This window comes from Peromyscus eremicus, chromosome 15 (genome assembly GCF_949786415.1).
Source record: "Peromyscus eremicus chromosome 15, PerEre_H2_v1, whole genome shotgun sequence".
NCBI classification, from domain to species: Eukaryota; Metazoa; Chordata; class Mammalia; order Rodentia; family Cricetidae; genus Peromyscus; species Peromyscus eremicus.
In genome coordinates this window covers 2,488,184-2,514,423 of record NC_081431.1, presented here as the reverse complement: position 1 = coordinate 2,514,423, position 26,240 = coordinate 2,488,184, and the positions used below count along the sequence as shown (strand labels likewise).

The 26,240-nt window shown below is 38.3% G+C and overlaps 1 protein-coding gene across 2 annotated transcripts in view; it reads right to left on the bottom strand.

Moving 5' to 3' along the window:
- Window positions 1–26,240, bottom strand: part of Syt14 (synaptotagmin 14) — a 161,439-nt gene that overhangs the window by 39,528 nt on the left and 95,671 nt on the right. For both annotated transcript variants that reach the window (XM_059280149.1, XM_059280148.1), the window contains one exon: window positions 716–987. In XM_059280149.1, the coding sequence (XP_059136132.1) occupies window positions 716–987 (272 nt within the window). The remainder of the gene's footprint in view (window positions 1–715; window positions 988–26,240) is intronic.

The following is a 26,240-nucleotide window of genomic DNA, read 5'->3' as shown; positions in this document are numbered from 1 at the left end:
ATTAGTTTTAGGAGTTATTTTGTACTGCATCTTCAGTGAATTGTATGAAATTGTTGTCATTTTTTTGCTCAACTTGTGGTCATTATTCATTATGCGCTCCGAAAATATTCCAAGCTCTGCTTAGTCTGTCGACATCGTACATGTTATATGTAGCTAATAAACACAAATTCCATCGGAGACTGATTATTGTGAATCAAGTTAGGCAGAATCATATTGTTAGCCTTGAAGAACAAGGTGTTTGTATTTGGAGGGAAATATACTCTTCCCTTTGAAATAACTTGTAACTCCAACAATTTAATTATGATTTATGTTTTATCTTAATGTTTTACATGAAAAAGTTGTGCTTAATACTCCAAATTCAGGAAAGGATGATGTAGGTGGAGGACTAACAAAATCTTAACAAATAAAATAACAAAAATAACAAAAAGTTAGATAATAAAAAATCCAAAATAAAATGATAATAAAAAGCATGAAACATGAACAAAAAGGTGAATCATTCCAGAAGGTTCTCTATACAGTATTTAAGAAACAACAACCATCCTTAGCTCCCATCTCTTTGTTGTGGGAAGGGTGTGGGATATAGGCTGCAGCAGCCTCAGTGAGTTTGTTTCAGTAGGAGAAGCTACAGGGGCTGAGACACCATAGACCATTGTCATCAAGAGGCAAGTAACCCCCAGAGAACTCTTACTGGCAACCGCAGGCTGCTTCTGCTTACTTCAGGGCTGAGGACTGCGGTGCTGTCACTAGGGACATCATCTTCATATCCTTTATTGTGAAAACTCTCTGCCTCGTGTCCTGTGCTTCCTTCACTGGGGCACTTGTTGAAAGAACACCGTGGGCTATTGCTGCAGTGGGAAATTTCACACTTCCCATCCCCGATTTCAGAGGGTGTGCATGAGAGGTGAGGAGAACCACTGTCGTCTTGGTAAGGTGGTGGCTGCAGCTCATCCAATGGAGGTGTCCTTCTCATTCTCTGAATGCAGTTTCCTGACAAGGAGAAGAGTGTGGTCACTGTTTCCAATCAGCATCAGTCCAAAGTAACTGCAAATAACTTTAAAAAGTAAAATAAAAGCTTAACAGCATAACTGTTAAAATTCCTAAATGAGTTTTCTCTTTCCTTAGTCCAGGCACAGAAATAAAATCACCAGCTCCCCACTCTCCTCTGACCCAGTAAGATCAGGAAAAATAAAAGCCATTGATTGTTATGAAACATACAAACACATCTGGTTCAAACTGTTTACTGGATCCTCTCTCCCCAAACATTTCCAGTGCCATGTATAAGTCATCAATTCCCTTGTAACCTCTCAAAAGGGCATGAAAGCACGGTGGATAAAACATAAGAATGCGAGCCAGGCGGTGGTGGCACATGCCTTTAATCCAGCACTTGGGAGGCAGAGCCAGGCAGATCTCTGTGAGTTCAAGGCTAGCCTGGGCTACAGAGTGAGTTCCAGGAAAAGTGCAAAGCTACACAGAGAAACCTTGTGTCGAAAAACCAAAACCAAAACAAACCAAAACAAACCAAAACAAAAACAAAACAACAAAAACAAAAAACATAAGAACGCTGTTACTTTCTCACTTATGGGGATAAATCCTAATCAGCAGTCAACTCGGCATTTTTCCACATCTAATTGGTTTTAGAACCTAAATGAGCCATGTTCAGTTCCTGCTTGTTGTCTCTAAGCCTACCTGAATGCCCAGCTCTTCCCAGCCCACAGGAAGAACCACTTCTAGCAATGCCGTGAAGCCACATTTTCCCCCCTCTTTTAAATTATCTTTTAAATCTTTTGCTTCAATAATCTGTCTCACTCTTCAACTGAGAGTAAACATACCTATGAATGGTTGGGATGAAGGGATAAGGGAATCACATATAATACAAAATTTTTAAATAATCGAATAAACTTTGTTTTAAAAATATGGCCATTTTCTATTTTCTTTCTAAGAAATTAAATCCCTTTAATTCTTACCTGTCATCTACATAATGCCTATTGAACACTCCACTATATATTAAGTCTAGATGTTATGGTTCATGCATACACTGTCATCATACACATAAACGAGGGAGAACTATGAAACTGTATAGGACTATAGATATACTGGCTCGGCTTCCAATTTAAGCAGACAAGACTATAGACAGATCCAGAATTCAGTGCTGAATATTAAACAATGCTCCTACAAAAGAGACTCTGAAAAAGGTAGTTTAAAATAAAATTGCTATGGAGTGACGTCAGTTCAAATACTCAATACAGCATTTCCTTGAAATTTTCATAAAAATTAAAGCCCTCATTTAAAAAATATCAAATCCGTCATTCAAAAGAAAAAATTAATGCCTTAATTTTGAATTTACATAGCTGATCAAAGGCCTTAATTTTAAATAAAGTGTCTTACCTATGAGTCTAGTACAAACTTTCAAAAGTCATCAAAACAATGCAGTTGAAGTTAAGCTAGAGAGGATGTATTAATAACAGCCATGTGGCAGCCAAGAAACTAAAACAACTGCATGGCACAGTCCACACAGGGGAGCCCTGACCCCCCAGCAGTGCCCCAGCTACCCCTGCCAACAGGTTCAAGTGGAAGGTTTCAGCCTGGATGCCAGAAACACTTTGGTTTTCCTGATAAAAGCAGGGACACTCAATTGACATCTCTTTCTTCCTTCCTTCTGCTTGAGGTTCAGTAGCCACCTTGGGCCTGAGAAGTGAGAAGCATGAGAATAAAATCTGAGGATGGAGAAGCAAAAGCAAAACACAAAAACAAACAAACAACAGCAGCAAAAAACCTGAAAACCAAACAATAATAAAAAAAACACCAAGAGAGTCTGAGTATCAGAAATACTACTCCCAACTTTGATGACCAAGGAAGACAAATTAAAACACCAAAGTAAACATGATAGCTTCATTTTCTGCATATAGCTGCAAATGCAGCCTCAACTGACATAGTTTAACTCATTAAACAACTTTCCTCTCTCCTCTTTCTTGTACTTCATCTGCCAATGAGTTAAATTAGATAGTAACTATATACCCACTGGCACATAGTGGATCAAGAATTCCCCAGGTTTAAGTGCATATTCTAGGATGTGTGGGAACGTCAAGAAAATAAAATAAAAACTGAAAAAAGATGGGATAAATAATAAAAAACAGAAAAATAAATTTAAAAATATGTATAGATCAGAAAGCTTTAGCAAATGAAAATATGATTCACTAAAAACAGAAATAAAATTGATAAAATTGTTAGAACAGACTAGTTAGAAAAACTGGCAATGTAAGCTATTAATGTCAGGAATGAAAGAGTCCAGGATTTCCATTCCTACAGGCAATCACATGAGCAGGATAAAGTGTATACTAGAAGATGTTAGAAGACTATGGGGAGAGTGTCCAGGAAAATGGTGCACACAGGCAGTTTAGCTGAGAAAGAGCCCTGACCATGGTGCTGAAGAGCAGAAGGAAGCTAGCGTCTGTAGGATGGGTGGTGAGCATCCACTGGAGTCCATGTTGGGGGCCACTTGTAAGTAGGAAATAAAACAAACAGATGCATGAAGCCAGAGGAGAAAGCCTGTGTACAGCCTGATGATCAAAGAGAAAAATTCCCAGGTTAATGTAGTCACGTCTCTTACTGTAAGGTAAAGGAGTTAGAATATGGAAAGGGAAAAGACTAGAGACAACTCTTATGAGTTGGATAAGAATTAAAGAGAAAATGCATAGATACTGTGCTGGCTAGTTTTATGTTAACTTGACATAAGCTAGAGTCATTTGAGAGAAGGAAGCTTCAATTGAGAAAAATACCCCAATTAGACTGGTCTGTGGGCAAGCCAGTTGTGTATTTTCTTGATTGATTTCTTGATTGATTTCTGATGTGGGAGGGCCCAGTTCATAGTAGCTGAGGTTTTCCTGTTCCTGCCCGGCTCCCACTACCTGTGGTCCTGCTCAGACCCAAATAAACACACAGAGGCTTATATTAATTAAAACTGCTGTAGCTAAAAGTTTTCTCCAGTCCTGCCCAGCCTCACAGACCCTGCAGGTGCTGTGGGATGTTCTGTATGCTGTGAATGTGTTGCTCTGATTGGTTCATAAATAAAACACTGATTGGCCAGTAGCCAGGCAGGAAGTATAGGTGGGATAAGCAGAGAGGAGAATTCTGGGAAGAGGAAGGCTGAGTCAGGAGAGCCGCCAGCGAGCCGCCAAAGGAGCAACATGTAATGGGACACAGGTAAAGCCATGGAACATGTAGCAGCATATAGATTAACAGAAGCGGGCTGAGTTTAAGTGTAAGAGCTAGTCAATAGTTAGTCTAAGCTAATGGCCAAGCAGTTTTAATTAATTTAAGTTTCTGAGTGATTATTTTATAAGTGGGCTGTGGGACTGTAGGGGCTTGATGGGACCTGAAGAAAAACTTTCCAGCTACACATGTGCTGGTGGTTCTGGGTGCTATAAGAAAGCAGGCTGAGCAAGCCAGGTGATAGAACTCCTCCATGGCCTCTGCATAAGTTCCTGTGTCCAGGTTCCTGCCTGGCTTGAGTTCCTGTCCTGACTTCTCTGGATGATGGACTACATCACTCAGTTGTAAGATGGAATAAACCCTTTCCTCCCCAAGCTGCTTTTGGACATGGTATTTGGGTTTTTTGTTTGTTTGTTTGTTTGTTTTGTTTTGTTTTTAAAGATTTATTTATAGGGGTTGGGGATTTAGCTCAGTGGTAGAGTGCTTGCCCAGCAAGCACAAGGCCCTGGGTTCGGTCCTCAGCTCCGGGTAGGGTGGGGGGGGGTGGGGAATTTATTTATTTATTTATTTATTTATTTATTTATTTATTTATTTGTTTGTTTATTATGTATACAGTGTTCTGCCTGCATGTATGCCTGCAGGCCAGAAGAGGGCACCAGATCTCATTACGGATGGTTGTAAGCCACCATATGGTTGCTGGGAATTGAACTCAAGACTCTTGGAAGAGCAGCCAGTGTTCTTAAGCCCTGAACCATCTCTCCAGCCCTGGACATGGTATTTTATCACAGCACTAGAAACCCTAATTAAGACATGTACTCAGTTAACACAGTATAGATGTATGTATGTGTACATGCTTACATACACAGCCATGCAATAAACATTTTAAGGTTTTCCCTTGAAATTTGAAGAGTGTCAGTGAATCCAGTACCCAGATCTTGGCTTTTACCTCCTAGCTCAGGAATGACACAAAGGTACCTGTTATCACTATTTCTATTCAACAATGCACTGGAGGTCCTTCCTAACCAATGCAATAAGGCAGGTAGAAAACTATTGGAAAGAAATAAAACTGTCAGTACTTTCAGGTAACTATCATTACATAAAGCAAAAAAAAAAAAAACAAAAAAAAAAAAAACAAAAAAAACCAAAAAAAAAAAAAAAAGAGAAAGAGAAAGACAGAGGAAGAGAGGATTTATTATACTAAGTCAATTTAACAAGGTCTCAGCATAAGAGATCAGTAAGTGAGAAAGCAATTGGATTTCTACACACATGCAAAGGACAATTGGAAAGTAAAAATTTAAAGCAATCCCATATTTAATAGCACCAGAAAACATCAAATGTCTAAAACACAGAAATTGCATTGCTGTTATTCTTCCAATCATTGAGTACATAATTAGAATGTGTTCTTTCAACAACTGGTGGACTCCAAGCTTCAAATCTCTCAGCAGAGGCTAAACTGATTTAGGAGGGGCTAGTTACAACCAAGCAAAGCTTCATTTCTTCAGCAAGGCATCCCAAAAAAGAACAGAGACTTGAAACATGTTTAGTAAATGCTTTCACTAGTTTTGCTACTGCAAAAACTAATAGATTTGAAAATGGCAAAAAATTAAAATAAAAAAGGAAAGAAGAGCCATGGCAGATTATCATAACTTAATTAGAAGATGATTTCAACTGCAGTTGCCACTCCAGATGGAAGCTCCTTCTTGAGAAAATTAAGACAGCCCTGGCATTTGATATGCTGCACTAGCTAGCAAGTGCTTTTCTTTCACAACAACACAGAGATAACAAAAATTAACAGGTTGTTCCACTTGGCAAGACCAGCAACACCTCTACTGTCCCATTTCAGTTAGAATATTCTTTCTCCATGCATCCTCCACTCCACAGAGATCCTGAATGTGTGAACACCTCACACTCATCATACAGATGACAACAAAGCATTAGATAGAGAAGTAGAAGAGCCACTAATGGAGTGCCTTAAATGCCTGTGCTTGGCAGAATTCAGCACCAAATCTGTTTTTATTATTATTATTAAGAAATTTTCTATTCATTTTACATACCAACCACAGATCCCCCCTCCTCCCTCTTCCCACCCCCCCAGGTCTTCTCCCCCAACTCTCCTCCAAGGCAAGGTCTCCCATGGGGAGTCAGCAGAGCCTGGTACATTCAGTTGAGGCAGGTCCAAGCCCCTCCCCCCTGCACCAAGGCTGCACAAGGTGTCACACCTTAGGCACTAGGCTCCCAAAAGCCCGCTCATGCACCAGGAATGGATCCTGATCCCCCTGCCTGGGAGCCCCCCAAACAGTTCAAGCTAAACAACTGTCTCGCCTATCCAGAGGGCCTAGCCCAGTTCCATGGGGGCTCCATAGCTATTGGTCCACAGTTCCTGAGTTTCCACTAGTTTGGCTTCAGCACCAAATCTTAAGAAACAATGTGCTTGCCCGTTAAGTTCACAAGATCAAAGTGATGCAATGGAGTATTCCTCCAGTCAGAGAAGATTCCCTGAAGCTTGTGTTGTAGCCCACTAGCTTTCCTAGTGGCTGTACCCAGCAGGACTGCATAAGAGGTTGATTGGACCATGGGCCTGGATACCAGGTGTTTGTAAGGGTCTACACTTGACTGTAACTAGCAAGGGGGAGGACTTTTGCTCCACCCGTTGGCATTGTTATAAATAGATCTTTGGAATAAAGTTCTGGGCCTGTTTGGATAAGTATCTAGGCCCACTCGAGTCTATTCTGTGTTTTCTCTGTTTCTCTCCCCTCTATTTCTAACTAAGTCTCTTATCCCTCATTTCTCAAGAGTCCCAGAGGTAAATAAGTGTGAAGGCTGGTCCCCTACAAGCTTGTCTGTTTCTTCAGAGGACAACCAAGCATCCAGTCACCATCCATTTTGAAAGTGGAGTGATATATATTTGAACATACAACTCTGGCATAGTCATAAAAGAAACTAAAAAGCTGTTAGCTTTGAATAGTGTCCAAAGCAGGAAAATCTGTCCAGATGGCTGAGGGAAGAGTGGAGTAAGTCTATATTTGACCTTTGCAACCTAGACAACCAGTACACCACAGTACAGTAAGTATCACTGGAGAACCCTGACAGCAAAACTGCAGTAAAAACTATGGGTTTAAATTACCTTTTTACTTCTTGCACCTTTAAATAAATTTTACTAGAATATATTATGGATTATTTTTGTACTACATCTTAAAGCTCTAATTCCTTGTTGAGCTTATTTTCTTGATGGTCTGAGATAATCCCTCAGACCATCCTCTATACACAAAAAAGCTAATAACTAGACATGGTGGCATACACCTTTAATCTCAGAACTCCGAAGTCAGAGGCAGGTGGATCTCCATGAATTTGAGGCCAGCCTGGTCTACATAGCGAGTTACAGGCCAGCCAGGGATACATGGTGAGAATATGTCTTGGAAAAGAAAAAGAAAGAAGGGAGAAGGGAGGAGGAGGAGAAAGAGGAAGAGGAGGACGAGGAGGAGGAGGACGAGGAAGATGATGATGAGGAAGTAGTAGTAGTAGTAGTAGTAGTAGTAGTAGTAGTAGTAGTAGTAGCAGCAGCAGCAGCAGCAGCAGCTAATTTATCCTTACTCAACAAGACATCTCTTTGAGTGGAAAGAGATTCAATTCGCTGCCTCACTTCTCTGAAACAAGACAAACAGTCCTGGCTCTCAGCAAGTACAGTAGAAAATGCTTCTTTTACTGAGGAAGAACACAGGGTGTAGAATTAGAATCAGACAGACAGACCAGGCAGCAAAGTGACCTAATGTGTCTAGTACAAGGCAGACAGCATGTGCTCACTCACACATGAGATGGGGGTGTCAGCTGATCTTGTCAAGAGCAGATGCAGGTGGGTGCTGGAGTGACACTTTTTTTGCACTCACAGCCTCAGCAGGAATAACTGTGACTAGCCAACTGAGGGTAAGAAATCAACCAAGGTAATGATATATATGTCAACATCAATGAAAGTAGAATGCTCTGGTATTACAGCCCTTTTCAGAGGCGATCCTCAAAGACAACAGAGAAATTTAGATTTAAATCTTAGTTGTAGAATTTGTAACCATCCATTTGATTTTCAACTTCGATCAGAGTAAGAATGGTTTTCATTTCCTGAGTAGTATCTGACAAGGGTCTGACTGAGCATAAGGACTAGGACAGGAGTTCAGGGGTAAGGTTAAGACTGGACCATCTCCTGAAAATATTTACAAACCCAACAACTCACATCAGAAGTGTGCACCAAATAGGAACACTTCTAAAATTGACCCATACACAGCAAGACAAATAGAAAGTTTCTAAATTCTGTAACACCTCTATTTCTCTGCTTTGATTTATAATAAATAACTGTTTCATTGTTGAGTTTTCTATTGATTCCAGAAATAACATCTAAGGATTTCAACAACTGAGTTCAACATGACCCTTCTCCCACTCTAATACATAACCTGGTCATAATACATAACCTGGTCATGCTACTTCTCAGCCAAGAGCATTTCCTAGGGATCATTATCATGTACCCCTCAGGATCTAATTCAAACTTCCTATATGCTACAGCATCATGATTACAGTATTCATAAGGATGATTGTTTACTGTGTTCCATAAAAAGCATTTTGAAGAAGTTATCCTGTGACTAAGTGCAGGTTAATATATTTGGCTAAGGCCATATATTCATTTCATTCTATGACATATTAAACATATCCTTAAGTATATGCCTGGAAGATGTCTCATCTTATTGAGGTCATTGTAATCACTCAGAAACCTTCCCAAAATCAAGCTAAAAGAAACCTTTGAGCTAAAAAAATCTAGGGATGGGTTGAAGAGACATGATGATGCATGCTTATAACCCCAGTGTTGAAGAGATGGAAACTGGAGACCTTGGAGTTCCTTGTTGGTCAGCCAAATTGATAAGACCAGACCAGTGAGAAACCTTGTCTCAAAAAACAAAGTAGATTGCACCTGAGGGTTCCACATGAACACATACATGCACCTGCCCTCACATAAACATGCACACATACATACACATCTAGGGTAAAACTAAAAACTACATTTTAACATCTTCAAATAACACAAAGACAACTCAGTATCAATAGTGGCAATCATTTCTTTATTTTATTCAACTAGAATGAAACTGACAAATTTTTCCTTAAATTTAAGGGAGGATTGCTGTAAAATCACATCTGTGAATTTCATTCAATTTTTATCATTTACACTAATATATCTGTTTATCATTTTAGCTTTATGATCAAAACTCAAATTCATCCTGAAGATCATATAATAAATGATTAACAACATCAAGGGATTTCTGTTTTTGTTCAAGAAGAAAGTGGTACTGGATTTACCTTCCAGCTATATACAACCATAAAACTGGATTAAATGGGGGCTGTGGAGATGGATCACTGGTTAAAAAGCAGAGGACCCAGGTTTGAGTCTCAGCATTCACATGGTTGCTCACAACTGTCTCTAATTCCATTTCCAGATGATTCAATGTTCTCTCCTGGCCTCTGAAGGCATCAGACATGCAAGGGGTGCACAGGCACACATGCAGGCAAAAAACGCCCATGCATGTAATATAAAAAACTGGATAAAATGTATAAAGCAACTTTTTTTCTTTTTTCGAGACAGGGTTTCTCTGTGTAGTTTTGGTGCCTGTCCCCGATCTTGCTCTGTAGAACAGGCTGGCCTCGAACTCACAGAGATCCACCTGGCTCTGACTCCTGAGTGCTGGGATTAAAGGCATGCACCACCACTGCCCAGTTAACACAACTATTTTAAATCAAGAAACAGCATGCAGCAAGCTGGGAATAAGCCAAAGCTTTGCATTGGGCATCCTAATACATGAAATCTGGGAGGGTAACAGTATTGCTGTGCTCAGGAGACTCTGGGCCAGAGAGCTAATGGACAGGACACTCAAGTGGACCTTAGCAATCTATGAGGATGACCAAAAGTCTATGCCCTACCACAGATTGTACATGAAGCAGCACTCAAGGCTCACCAAGGAGCAAGTGTTATACATGCAGAGAGAATAAGAGCCAATAAGTCCTGCAGGCTTCAGAGTTTCTTCCAGTGACTGCTAGCTAAGCATGTCAATAAGTTAGGGTCTAAAATGTGTGTGCTGACTAGTTTTTTTTTTTTTTTTTTAGTTTTTGTTTTGTTTTGTTTTGTTTTTGTTAATGATACAAGCTAGAGTCATCTGAGAGAGGGAACCTCAATTGAAAAAAATGCCTCCATAAAATTGGCCCATAGACAAGTCTGTAGGGCATTTTCTTGATTGATGATTGGATGTGAAAAGGCCCAGCTCACTGTGGGTGGTGCTACCCCTGGACAGGTGTTCTGGATGGTATAAGAAATCAGGCTGAGTCATGGAGAGCAAGCCAGGAAGAAGCACTTCTTCATGGCCTCTGTTTCAGATTCTGCTTCCAGGTTTCTGCCTTGAGTTCTTGCTCTAACTTTCCTCGGTGAAGGAGTATGGCCTGAAAGTTGTGAGCTGAAATGAACCCTTTCCTTCCCAAGTTGCTTTTGATCATGATATTTTATCAGAGTGACGGAAATCCTAAACAAGACAATATGTTTTCCTGAGATACAACCTACTGAAAATAAAATCCAGCTCCTTCAGTGAGTTTTGATAAATCCCTTCAGTTGGGTAACCACCACCACATTGGAGATAAAGAATAAGTCCTCGTCCCTGACTGCTCCTGTTCATTCCTTTGTCTCCAACAAATCCATCCTCAGACCAATTTCTGCTTTTTATCACTATTTCTACACCGTTTCTAGGATATCACAGAATCAAAACCACTCTGAATAGCTGTATCTGATTTCTTTCCCTTTCATAAACACTGCTTCTGTAATTCAATTACATTGTTACATTTGTCCAGTTTATAAATTTTAATTGAGTAGTATTCCACTATAGGAAGTCCACAATTCATTTGTAGATGTAACCGTCTTATTAAATAAGAAACACAGAGCCAAATACAGAGTTAAAAGCCCAAAAGGTCAGAGCAGTAGCTAAGAGCTGAGACTTAAAAACCACTTTTCTTACCCTTCGCTGCTGCTATAGTCCTTCCGCTCAGAAAGAGACCTACTTCCTGTGTATCTGTCTTTTTATTGACTTTCTGTTCTGCCTTCTCCTTGGTTGTAAACCCAACCACACGACCTTCTCGTCATTGCCTGTCTATACAGACCTCCAGGTCTTCTATGGTTGGTATTGAGATTAAAGGCGTGTGTCTCCATGCTGGCTGTACCCTTGAACACACAGAGATTTGTCTGTCATATGATCTGGATTAAAGGTGTGCGACACCACCGCCCGGCTTCTGCTATGGCTTGCTATTAGCTCTGACCCCCAGGCAACTTTATTTATTAACATACAAATAAAATCACATTTCAGTACAAATAAATTATCACCATATTCATCTACTTAAAAATTTTCCAAGTGACTGTACCACTCTGTCTTCAAACTAGCCACATGTAAAAGGGCCACCCACTTCCTTTCTTCTTTAATACTGGCACTGGCAATATGCTCAATTTTGCTCCTTCCAGCTTGTTTAATGGAACCTCATTGCTTGACTATACACTTCCCTGGGCGACTAATGGCTTGAGCATCTTCTCTGTGCTAACTGTCCATTCACAAGTCTTCTTTGGTAATGCATCTTTCCGAATCCTGCACATCTTAGAGACAAGTTGATGACTTCTCCTTACTGATTAGGAAGAGGTCTTTGTGTGAGTCAGGGTTTCTCCGTTTAGCTTTGGAGGCCGTCCTGGAACTTACTCTGCAGAATAAGCTGGCCTCAAACTCAGAGATTCACTTGCCTCTGCCTCCTGAATGCTGGGATTAAAGGTGTGCACCACCACTGCCCAGTGTAAAAAGAAATCTTTATGAAAATCACTTACTGTAGACTACTATGTAACCCAGGCAGGCTGATATCCTAGGAGTCCTCCTGCCTCAGGTACTGATTCCATGATTACATGTATCTGAACCACCATACCATCCTTTTCAGAGAGTTTATAGCTCCCTGAAATAGATGTGTACTTTCGATACCTCACTGACACCATATATGGTATTTCCTAGAATTATACTTTTGTTTCTACTGCTCCAGCCCTGACATAAAACCTCTCTAGTCTATTAACAATTCCTTCCTTTGTGTCAACATTTTGCACCTAGTTCCCTAGTACTTAGCACATTTTGTAATTATTTTTAAAAGCAATTTTTCCAAATTTTGGAAAGACACCATTCACACTCATGGTTGTCCATAATTACAAATACAAGAGTGTTGATAGGGTGTGTATAAACTAGAATCTCTCATACTGATAAGAATGCACAGTGGCACAACTTGTCAATATTTTAAGACACCTACATGACCCAGCAATTTTATTTTCACGATATATGGAAATATACACCCGAATAAGGTTCTGTATACAGATATTCCAGCAGCTTATTCAAGGTGACCAAACAGTAGAAGGAACTGAAGTGTCTACCAAATGATGAGATAATCAACAGAAGGTAGGGCATCTACACAACAGAATCTCACTCAGCAACACAGAGAAATGAAGGCAAGAGCTGGTACATTATGCTAAGTGACAGAAGGTGTCACAAGAAGCTGCTTGCTGTGTTATTCCATCTATATGTAAGGTGAGGAAGGGGAACACATACAAAGACAGAAAGCAGACTGCTGGTTATCAGGTCTGGGTAGTGGATCTGATACCAAACATGGTTTTTGCTAGAACTGTACTTTTGTTTGAATGACTACTAGTGGTCATTAAGAATGTCCTGAAGATTGTACCATTCTCTAAGAATATTAAAATAAACGAGTGAATTTCATGACATGAAGACTGCACCTCAAAAATCTCTTAGAATATATATGTCTATTTGTATTAGGGTCTGAGGAGCGAAAACAATGCAATATTCTCACAATAGAGTCTCAACAGATAAAATTATGAAACACGTGCTAGTTTCAGGCAATATAAAGTAAGTAAGACAGAATCTTGCTATCACAAAGCTGAAAAATTGTTCAACTAAGGTGGGGGGACCCAACTGAAAGGAAATTATATAAAACACGACATTATATAGTATTGAAAAATAAATCCATCATGTGGGTACTACTTACATACAGATTCAAATCCCATATGAATATGAAAAACAAACTTTGGGTACCATAAGTCTATATAAAGGAGGCACCAAGGAGAGTTAGAAATGGATTGTTTCCTAGAGGGTGATTTCTTCCGATAGATCTTCTAGAACTTGGACCACAGTCATCCATGAGCAGCCTAGTTCAAATCTTTAAAACTGTGACATACATTTTGTCCAACATTAACAACAATGTAAGATAGGACCCAGACAAAGTAAAAACTGATAAAAAGATGTCAACCATGCACCCACACTACCTGTTTTATTTATTATTGTGTGTGTGCGTGTGTGTGCGCTTGTGCCATGTGTGCATGCCATGGCACTCACGTAAAGGTCAGAGGGATAACTTTTGAGAGTCAGTTCTCTCCTTCAACCCTGGGTTCTGGGGATTGAACTAGGGTTGCCAGGCTTGCTTGGCCAGTACTTTTACCTGCTGAGCCATCTCACTGAATCTATCAGAGCATCTTAAATTGCAGCTTTTACTGTGGCTCTATCTCATAATCAGTATTCATCATGACTCAGGATTATCATTAAAGGTTAAGTATAAAATGGCAAATCACAAAGATTTCTATATAATAATAATAATGAGACTAGTAATAGCAATTATTATTATCATTATTATATTATTATTCTCAGGCTTAAGGAATGAATACCCAGTACGTTGAGGCATACAGATAAATGAAAGGTAAAAGAATTAATAGAATATTATTATTAAATTATATGTAGTTCTTTTACTCTGTGTGTGTGTGTGTGTGTGTGTGTGTGTGTGTGTGTGTTTTACGAAATAAAGGTATTTTTTCACATCAGAGTTCCCAATAAAGCCAATCAATATTTTGCTATAATAAAGTTCAATTTTACTTGATCTAAATCAGAAAATAAAATCTGGTAAATAACAGAATATGAAAGTTCACACTGTAACTAATATTATAAAACATACCAAAGACTGAATATAGATCAGCTTAAGCCTGACTGAGCTATGTTTAGGTGAATGTATGTTCAAAGACAGAATTTTTTTGCTATAAATGAATTAGTTATGACTTTATGCTTGTTATTACATAAAATGAAAAACAATGTTCTTAGAGAAAAAAACATAGTTGCTCTGCCCTGTGAAATACACTTAGATTTACATGGGATGAAATCAACAGTGTGGCCTGTTGGAAGGTACACACTAATAAAGATAAAATGAGAACAACAAATTAGCTTCTGCTCACTACATTAACTATGGATGCAATCTCAATACTGAGAGGATTAAAATAATGAAGTTCCATTTACATTTTATATGAAAAAACTTCAGACATTCTGAGGACCTTTTATTTCTTCATTTTTATAACACCAAATAACCAGACATCTCAAAAATAGATGTTGAAATAGCAATTTAGGGTTATGAAGCAGCTAAGTGCCTCACAATGTTGATGTAATACAGCAATTATAGATCTTTGAAATTCAGCAAAAGGCTTTGTTTTCTTGTTATTCATAGAAAAACTATGCAACAAGAATATTTCTGTATTTTCAAATAAAAGGGCCCAAATTTTAGAAGATCTTTGCATTAATGTTTTGACCACTGAACTCAGCATTGAAATTTATTATTTTGTAACTAAAAATAAAATGAAGCACTAGGGGAGAAAAGGTTGGATAATGTTAGAATTTTGATTAGCAATCACAGCTGCACCAGAATTAGTTTCTATAGCAACAGGAAGAAATAATGTGTTGAATTGTGATGAAACACAAGATGATTCTTTATAGATTGCAACTCAAAAGAAAAGCTTTGAAGAATTTTGTCTTAAAAGTTATTAATCTTTTATCCACCATAATTTTCTAACAGAAAATAATCATTCCTGTCTATTTTTCCTAAACTGTTTTAACTCATTCAAATTTAATATGCTCCAAAATTGATTGAAAATATAATATACCTCAACAGTTAATAACTTGGGCAATTGTCTCATTTGCATTTAAAACAAAACCACATGTAACCACTGCTGGACCCTATGATGGTGCATTTCCTCCATAATCAATCCCTACCAGGAAAGGCTAAAAGTGAATAAACGATGGTGCTGTGGGGACATCAGAATGACAAGCAAACCCTATATTTTCAACATTAAGAGGCTAGGCCTCCTTTATGTCAATGGTACCTTATATCCATAGTGTGATTAAGAAACTACCCCTCTGTGAGTATTCCCTACTCCTCTCCTCTCCATCTTGAGAGTTCAAAAGCCTATTTCTAACAGTGTAAAGTATTATTTCATGGTACATTCTCTAGTTCTAGCTGGCTTTGGCAACTAATTAAAAGTATATGCTTGAACCTTTTATGTCCTTTGCCCTTTTAATGAGACCTATTACTGTGGCTTATTCCAGCCTCTGAGTTCCAGAGTAACTTGGAAGTTACCATGGATACCAGTGACAAGCATTCTCCCCAACTGCTTTCTGTGTCTCATCAGACACAAGAAAACTGACGTGGTACCAAGTCATCCAGACACCATGAATTTTTAATTCTCTCACTACTCATGCTTTAAAATAATATACTATATACATCTTTTAAATTAACTAAATCAGCAAATTAGTAAATTATTTTTTAATCTGAATAGGCATCAAATCAGAGTAGAAAATATAAGCTGTTATTAGTAAGGCTTTAAAATATAAGCATTAGAGTAACATTCTATATCCAAAATGAAATCTGAAAGTCAATAAATTTCAGTGGTGAAAACTTCTAACTCTGCTAAAGTCAACATCCCACAGGAGAGTGATGTGGCCAGGCTACACATCAAGAGAGCTCCCATATGAATGGATGGTTTCTCAGGGCTAGGTAACTGGCTTACAACAAAAATATCACTACATCTGGGCATGGTGGCTCACACCTTTAATCCCAGCACTCAGGAGGCAGAGGCCAGCCTGGTCTACAAAATGAGTTCCAGAACAGCCAGGGCTGTTACACAAAGAAACCCTTTCTTGAAAAAAACAAAAACAAACAAACAAAATATCACTGCAAAATGGAATAAATGTGTCTGAAAGTCTTTTTAAAATGTCAATACGACAGCATGGAAAGGTAAGGTAAAAAAGTAAAAATTTACTTTTGAAGTTAAATGAACACATTTAAGTCATAGTTTAAACTCCCATGAGACCTAACATTTACAATTTCAACACAGCAAGAGTTACCAAAATAATAAAGAAACAAAGACATCAACAAAGTATTATATATATCATTCTCTATACAAGGATATGTGACTAAGGGTAATATAGACAGGGTAAACAGAAATGTTCTTACTACCCTGTCTATGAACAGGAGAGCTCTTCATTCATAAGAATACGCAAATCCAAGAGTTGGGTGGGAATAGTGGCTAAGGTAAAGTGCTTTGCTTGCCTATAAAAGCTTGAGGTCCAGAGGGCAGGTCCTCAGCACCCATGTAAAAAGTTAAATATAGCAACCTTATGCGGGTAAGGCAAAGTCAGGAGGATCCTTGAGGATTCCTGGCCAGCTAGTCTAGCCCAAACTGTAAGTTCCAGGTTTAGGGAGAGACCTTATCTCAAATAATAAGGTGAAGAGCAATCGAGGAAAGCATCCAATTCTAATTTCTGTCCCCAACACATACATACATACACACATGCATGCAACTACCCTATATGCACACACATAAAAACTCTATACACTCACATATACAAGAAAAGGATACAAAGATTCAGTCTGACACTATGTATTCCACAGAGGTTCTAAGTCAAGCCTCTTAATGCCTCAGTTTCTTCATCTGACAGGGGAGAACATTTTTATCAAGGGATCTATCACATTACTAAAGAGAAACTGTAAGAATAGTGGTATCAGATCACCCAACCTGAATGAGAATTAGTTCAGCAAAAAATAATGTATATCCTATATTCTTATCAGGACCCACAAGCAATGGTTAATATGCACTATTTTCCATTACAGAAAACTGTATAGAGCAAGTCTGGAAAAATAAATGAATCCAACTATTCTTACTGAATTGACAAGCAGAGGAAATCTAGCAAAATCAGTTCTCTCATGATCATTCCTGGAGACCCAGCTACATACACAAACTAGGCACTGGGAAGAGTGCTTGGGAAGGCAGTGAAGGGACCTGTGCTAACTAGCCCCACATGACTTCAGTGGCCTAGGCTGTGCCCCATATTAAGTAGTACAATCCGTGTAAACTGAACAATCTCACTGTTCCCTGCCTTTTCCTCCTGTTGTTTCTTTAAATAGGCATTTACTTTTATATTAGGCATTACACAAGTCATTCAAACTCCACTTCAGAAGAGTAACCATTTGTAAGGATTTTCTAGGGCAATAAGAACCAATAAAGAACCCAGAGGAGGCTGGGTAGTGGTAGTGCACACCTTTAATCCCAGCACTCAGGAGGCAGAGGCAGGTGGATCTCTGAGAGTTCAAGGCCAGCCTGGGCTATAGAGTGAGTTCCAGGACAGGCTCCAAAGCTACACAGAGAAATCTGTCTTGAAAAAAAACACAAAAAAACAACAACAAAAGAACCCAAAGGAACCCACCCACAGTCAGCTCTGAAGCTAAATGTACCTTTAAGCATCCTGGGCCCTTGTTTATAAAATAAAGACAAAAGACAAAACACTGAGTAATTTTAACTACCATGAACTCCTAACACTAAAAAGGTTCATAGCCTTCTCAAAGAACATTACCAGCTGGGACTGAGTGTTCAAATACATGGACCTATGGAGCACATTTCTCATTTAAATCACAACATACACACACTCATTCTCAGCACAGACTTGCCACAAACCTTTGGGTGGGTGGAAGAGCAATACTGTTAAGAGTGGTGAGGTGAAGCACAGGGAAATGGTCTGTCTGCATTTGTCATATAATCTAAAATGTATCAGCTGTGAGCAGATGTAGTTGGATTGTGTTTATTTTGTTTGTTATTTAGACAATACTACTTTAGGTATTAATTTTATTCTCAATGGGAAAAAATGAGAAAGTATTCTAATTTACTTTATTGCAATGTTTGCTTTACTTCAGTGGCCTGGATCAACACCTATAAGACATCCATAGTGTATCTGAAAACAGAAAGTAAAAGGTTCAAGAAGGCACATTTATCAAATAGCAACAGGAAGAAAACAGGAGTGACTATACCATTATCAGAAAAATGGATTTAAAAAATTAACTACAGGTATGAAGAGATGGCTCAGGGGTTAATAGTGCTTGCTGCTCTTCCAGAGCAATAGAGTTTGGCTTTCAGCACCACACTGGGTAGCTTACAACCACCTGTAATTCCACCTCTCTGATCTGATGCCCTCTTTTGGCCTCCATGGCCACTCATACATAGATACACCCATACATATAAATAATTTTAAAAATGAACCATGCATAATAAGAGGCGTTGTCAAACATAAAGGGCCAATCCATTTGAAATGATATGACATTCATAAATACACATGCGCTTAGTGATAATGCATCAACAGTCACAAAAAAAAACCTGCCATAATCGAGGAATTTCTCTTCTAGGAAGACACCTAGATCTGAAAGCAAGAGCTCCAAAAGGTCCATAGCAACATCCATAGACGCATCAGCCACAACAAATGGTAGAAATCATCTAAATGTTCATCAACAGATAAATGAAATGCAATATTTTCTATAGGATGGATCAATATCATAAGAAGCAAAATTTTGACATATGATTAAAAAATAAATGAATTAAAACATCTAAAAACTAAGGCACAGCTGGGAAGAAATTAAAGATCTAAATGACTGGACAAACATTTTGTATTCATAGATCAAACAGTTTCAGCACTATTAAAATGGCTGTATTTTTCCAAGCCAATGTACAGAATCAACATAAATGGCATATTAATTTAACATGAACTCTTTGGAGAAATTGTCAAGCTGATCCTAAAAGCCACATGTTATTGTTTCGTGACAACCAGGATAGCTAAAACAAACATAAGAATGAAGACAAAAATAGAAAGACTCAACTTCACAAATTTTCATGAAGACAGTATGGTACTGGCATGGCAGACATTCAGACCAATGAAAGTTCAGAAAAAGACTGTATGCGTGCAGCCAGTTGGTAGACAAGGGTGCCAAGACATGCCAACAAGGAAACAGCAATCACTAACTGTGGTGTTGGAAAACAATGGAGCTGGAGACTTAGTGCTCATCCACCACATGTGGAAATTACAATACAAACCAAAGACCTAACCATAACAGCCTAAATTACAAAACAAAGAAAATACAGGGAAAGCTTCACTCCCTGATTTTGGGTGTTACATGTTGGGTATGACACACACAGCATAGGCAGCAGAAGAAAAAAGAGATAAAACTGAACTAACTTATCACAATTAAAAAATTTTAGGCATCAGACCAAAAAAAGGGGTGTGTGTGTTGGGGGGGAATATCAAATAACTCAAAAAGAACCCAACTGGCCAATAAGCACATGAAAAAATACTCATTAATATTGTTAGAAAAACACAATCAAACCCAGAAAGATGCTACTTCATACCATTACAATGGCTACTATTAAGAACAAGACAATGTCATAAAATAGAAAACAATGAGCCATGCAGAATATGTAGCCCTCATGCACTGATAGTAGGAGCGGAAAGTTGTTCAACTAATGTAGAAAGTTCTACAAAATGTTAAACACAGACTCACTACATGACCAGCCATGCCTTGGGAGAAAGCAGAAACTTAACCAGATCATTGTAGGCCAATGTCCACAGTTCATGTCAGCAAAGAGGGAAACACAGCACAGGTAGAGGAATGGATAAAAAGCAAAATGTGGTATGTACATACAGTGAACTATTAACTAGGTGTAAAAGGTAATAAAGTTCTATACATGCCACAACATGGGTGAACCCTGAAGACATTATGTTAATGAAATAAAATGGGTGCAATAGAATACATTATATATACTCTTTATTCTATGCGAATTCATTGAGACAGAAAGTAGCATAGTAGTTGCCAGTAACTGAGACAAGGGGAACACAAGGAGTTACTTATTTATTTATTTATTTATTTATTTATTTATTTATTAGAAAGTTCTGGAAATAGATGGTGGTAATAGTTGTACAACAATGTGAAGGCACTCAGGGTTACAATGTCAAATTTCTATATTTTGAATACTATACCACAATTATAAGAAACAAATAACTAATTAGAAAATAATGCAATTCTCATACATGCTGCAACTTGGGTAAACCCTGAAAAATCATTCTATTTCACTTAGATACAAAGACACAAAAGGATAAACAATAGATAGTTCCCAGGAGGGCCTATTAAATGAGATAAATTTATGTTATGTGCATTTTGCCATAATGAAAAATCAAAATAAGATCTTCTCACTAAAAAGACTTAAAATAAAATCCAGCTTTTAAGAGATTTGGTAGGAAAATGGAGACATCTGCCAAACTAGCATTTAAACAGAACTTGTACAGGAGTGAAGGGAGATGCTAATTCAGAGAAACTGAGTACTAGGAAAACATTATATCTCAAATATGTAGAAATGAAAAAACACAAACAAAACAGATTCAAAAAAAAGTGGAGGATTAGAGGCAGGGTACTTTTTATGGAGGGAACAGTGTTTGAAGAAGGAATTCTCTCCTTATGGAGAAGAAGGCATGAAGTCGCATGATAAAAACACAAAGTGGGTTTCATACATAACCGCTCTGGCTAATGCCAGCTGAGGTCAAATGAACAAGCAAAAAATACAAGAAAGCTACAGGACTGTCATGATACAAAGGAGAGGGGATGAATAAAAACCAAAGCTATTCTGAAATGAGAAGAAGTACTGTGAAACCACGTGGATCAAAATCAGCACTAAAAGGTAGTTAGGAAACAGTCCATGAAAGGTCACTGAGATCTCAACCAAAATAGCTTGAGCATTGCTTTAAAATTCATCTCTAAGGATTGGTGTATAAGAAGAACCACAAATCAGGCTGGAGAGATGGCTCAGAGGTTAAGAGCACTGGCTGCTCTTCCAGAGGTCCTGGGTTCAATTCCCAGCAACCACATGGTGGCATGGTGGCTCACAACCATCTATACTGAGATCTGGTGCCCTCTTCTGGCATGCATGTATACATGCAGGCAGAACTGCATAAATAATAAACAAACAACTAGATAAATAAATAAATAAATAAATAAATAAATAAATCCATTTTTTAAAAAAAGAAGAACCACCAAAAATCTGAAAAATTCTACAATATTAGACACTGCAACTGGGAAATAAATTAGAACCAAGTTAAAAAATAGACATAATCTCAAATGGGAACTTAGCAAAATACAAAAAAATAGTATTTAAATCAGCAATTAAAAATGAGAATGTTCAGCATATAATATAGTACAAATGGCAAACAATTTGGAAAATATAGCTAAATATCCATGTATATCCTGAATGTGAAACAAATCAGAGCTAGATCAAAGATGTACTGTCAGGAAGTTTAAAATTCTTAAGGTCAAATTTTTAGATTAGTATTTTTAATTGGAGTACCTGTAGAATCCAGGAAACTAGAAGACCATTGGTGGGGAGGGAAAAGAAAGATTGCAAGGGAGATGGGATAATAGAACACAGATATAGCATGAAGGGAAAAGGTAGACTAATGGGAGAAAAATGTAAGGGTATGGCAGAGGAGGGTAGAGTGGGGAGAACTAATCTAAGGATTTTGAAAAAGCTATATGGAACCCTACCACTTTAGAAGCTGTGTGTGTGTGTGTGTGTGTGTGTGTGTGTGTGTGTGTGTGTGTGTGTTTGTGTCTATCTGTCTGTCTGTATGTGCATATATACACATATTCAAGCAAGCATTTAATTGGAGTTGTTCATCCCAGAAGGTTTAAGTTGCTAAATAAAAAGCACAATGAAAAGTATCATATATCTCTCTTCTAGTTGCTGATCAGAGGCATCTTGGAGACCTTCAAAACAACCCAGACTATTACCGCTGTTCTTGATTGCCCATCAGAAATTGATGGTAAGACCCTATTGCCAATGGCATCACATATACTGATCACAGGACATGGAGACCAGGAAGATTCCTCTCTCTGGCTAGATTTTATAGTACTGGATGGTACTATGTGGTTATCAACAGCTGTGAATCCCATGAACTGCAATAGTGACCAATATGGCAAGATATGTTGGTGGGAGCAATAGTGGCACAAATGTTATGTGGGTAGCCAACCACTTTTTAGTTCAATTTTAGGTCCACTTCAGAGGAGGAAACACATTCCTGGTATTTCTGATCTGGCCAAGAACCCATGATTGGAGAGCTTAGAGCCCCTAAAGGTATACCTACTACTATTATTTTGCTAAATGAACACATTATCAGTCATCTCCCTACCATGAATTAGTGTAGTTCTCGGATTTTATTGAAAAGTTTCTTTGTGTGAAAATGATGGTGGTTAATGCAAAAACTGACAATTGCTCAAAGTGCGTAGCATAAGTTACGATGAAGTGCTCAGCTACAAATCTGACATCTATAACACACCCACTTCAGAAAGTTTAGGGACCACCTTGGAAAAGGAGGCAGACAGATTGTAAGAGACAGAGGTCAGAGAGGACAGAGCAAAACAGTGTCTTCAGGATATTACAGAACTGCTACATTCATGAATCCAAAGCAGCTGTGGTTACTTGCACAAGACCTACACATGTTCAAGCCAGTCAACATTCTAGCAGGGGGTGGGAAGGGGCTCATGGTCCTCACCCACAATCTGAGGAGCTATGGATAGTTGATGGCTTCTAGTGGAAGGAGAGGGAGAGTCAGTTTTCTAGCTCTTGGTAGGCTGACCCCACGCCAAAGGATGTTCCCGCCTTAGAAGTACACAGACAAACTGGAATCCATGGGGTCAATGGGTTATTAAAACAAAGAAAACATGAAGTTGGAGGCAGTAGGGAGGTGGTAGAGGATCTGGAAGCGTTAAGGGCTGAAGTTGGGGGTAATCTGCTCAAAATACATTGTCTAAAATTCTCAAAGAATTAATAAAAACATTTTTAAAATCAATGAAATAAAGTACAGTAAAAAGAAAACCAAGTATATGTGGCAGAAAAGGAAGAAAAACTTAAAAATTTTAAAATGACTAAAGTTTCAAAAGTTGAAATCATGAAAATGCTGAAGTCAGCTGTGGTAGCACAGTCTGTGAGCCTAGTACTTGGGAGATGAAGAGAAGAGATGCATGAGTTTCAGGCCAGGCTAAGCTAGATGTACATATAATTTCTAGGCCAGTCTCCAAAAGATGTTGGGACTCTTTCTTTAAAAAAATCAAAATAAAAATATCTATTATAGATAATAAAAACTAATATTTTTAGTATCCATGATCTCTTGTGAATCAATAAAATTACTATGAATTCAAAGGAAAATGGATCAAATTTGCTAAATCACAAATAAACAAATATACACATATTACTTATCAGCCCATAAACTATAAAAATTACAACACCCAGTACCAAACTCTAGAACTAGCTATTATTTCATAATCAAACAGCTATTACAGCTTTAAAGACAATGTATAGCTAGAATTATGTAAAATATGTCAAAGATAAGAACTGTACATAGAATTGTTTGTTTTTCCCCACTTAAAATGAGAAAGATACAGAATTTTATGAGACCAGAATGTCAAATATCATTTGAAACACTGCAATTCTAGAATAAAGGTGATTTTAAAAATGGGTTAGAAAATGCCTGAGCAATCAGCTACAGCCTGTGAAAGGCAATCCTTATCTACTTGTACACTGTTATGTTACATTTTTGTTTTCTCCCAGAAGTTCATAAAATGAGAAAAAATATCATTGACCTAGTACACCTACCAGAAAGCATCTTTTAGTTTTATGGAGTACAAAACAGCTTATTATACTGGCAGCCAACCATGTGCAGAGATCACCCCTGTACTGTTTCACACTGTAAACATCAAATCTCCTTATAAGCAGTTGGTTATTGTTTCTGTCTTTAACCTGCACTCATACACTGACAGATACTTAACATTCAGAACACACTCACATTCCTTACCCACAGGCTAACACAGCGCACACACACACACACACACACACACACACACACACACACACAGAGCCATGCATCATTCAAACCACTGTCCTCAAGCTGTAGCTCTAAGTCAGAGTTGCCACTAAAATGCCAGAGTCAGACCTGAAGACAAATAAAGTATATCTCATTTTTCTTTCTAAGTAACAGGTTGATATTTTCTGCCACATTTTGCCAAAAACATAAAGCTATTATAGTACAGATCTTTATACTACTGCAAAGGAAGAAACAAATAAGACAACAGTAGTCTGAGAAAACAAATTCTAAACAGTTAAAGAGACAAAGCAGAATGAGGTCCAAATAGCAAAGTTCACAGATAACACTAGATTATATGACATTTTGCCAACAACCAAGTGAACATAAAATTACAAATCCAAGCTGTGTGTCATACTGAGAACTGAGATTTTTTTTTGTTTAAGATTAAATTTTGATTATGGTTTTATACAACTAAGTATTTTCATTTAAATCTCTGGACTATAAGTTCTATTACTAAATTTCTAAAACTGATATTAATTCTAGAAAATGTCCCAGGTTTATAAAGGTGTGAATCCACCACACAGATCCTGGATGTCTGTCTCCTTCACAGTGGATGTTTGTTTTTAAAGAAATCGGGAAGACAACAGGTCAGTCTATTGAGATCTATCCTGAGGCAACTAAAAACATACATGTTTATCAATGGTTTGAAATGTGATACACATTGATGAGCCTCTGGTTAAAACTCTCAGAAGCAAGGTTAACTGTATATTCTGTTAATTCTTCACAGAAGAAGTCTCAAACCACTTATTTAATGAAACACTCTAGATATGAACAAAATCAGTGCTCACAAGGCCAAACTACTCAATCATGAAATTTTTTTTTTTTTTTTTTTTTTTTTTGGTTTTTCAAGACAGGGTTTCTCTGTGTAGCTTTGCGCCTTTCCTGGAACTCACTTGGTAGCCCAGGCTGGCCTCGAACTCACAAAGATCCACCTGGCTCTGCCTCCCAAGTGCTGGGATTAAAGGCGTGCGCCACCACCGCCCGGCTCAATCATGAAATTTTTGAATCAGAACGACTCGGTACACCAAATCTTCAATGATTACAGGTACATTCATTAACATGAATGTGTAATATAAATGGAGAAATTAACGAGGTAGAGGTTTCAACAGTATCTGAGATAATGAAAAAGATTCATTTAGCAGGCTTTGGGGAGATTATGTGAAGACATGAAGGCCATTTTGTGAAGAAAGAAATGAATTCAGGGACACAAAAAAGATTCCTTCTGGCTTTTGAGGAAAAAGAATACTTAAATATTCAAATGGCAGAATAGATAAAAGATATCTTCATCAACTGAAACCTTTATTGAACTAGGAGCTTACAAAAAGCACTGTTAGACAAAAGTGTTAGTAAGTATTCTGTAAGAAAACAGCAAGGAAACAACCACCAAGTAAAGTTAGAAAAACTAACACAGAGACATTTAAGTCACACCAGCAGTAGCAGGATGAAAAATGCCCAGAAGCCAGGCTCATGGGGTAATGGCTCTAACACGTTCAATTGCATAGAATGCATATTTCCCTTTCTTAAGATAACTTATTGTTCTTTAAATTTCCATACTGTCTGTATGCGTGTGCACAAATGGAGTCCAGAGAACAATCTTGGATGTCATTCCTCAGGTGTGGTTGGCTTGCCTGCCTGCCTGCCCTGCCTGTCTACCTGCCTGTCTGCCTGTCTGTCTGCCTGCCTGCCTGCCTCGTTCCCTCCCTCCCTCCCTTTCTCCCCTCCCTCCCTCCCTTTCTCCCTCCCTCTCTCCCTCCCTCCTTCCTCCCTCCCTCCCTCCCCCCTCCCTCCATCCCTTTCTCTCTCCCTCCCTTCCTAAAACATGTTCCCCCACTGGTCTGGGACTCATCAAATAGGCAAGACTGGCTAGCCAGCAAGCCCTAGGGATTC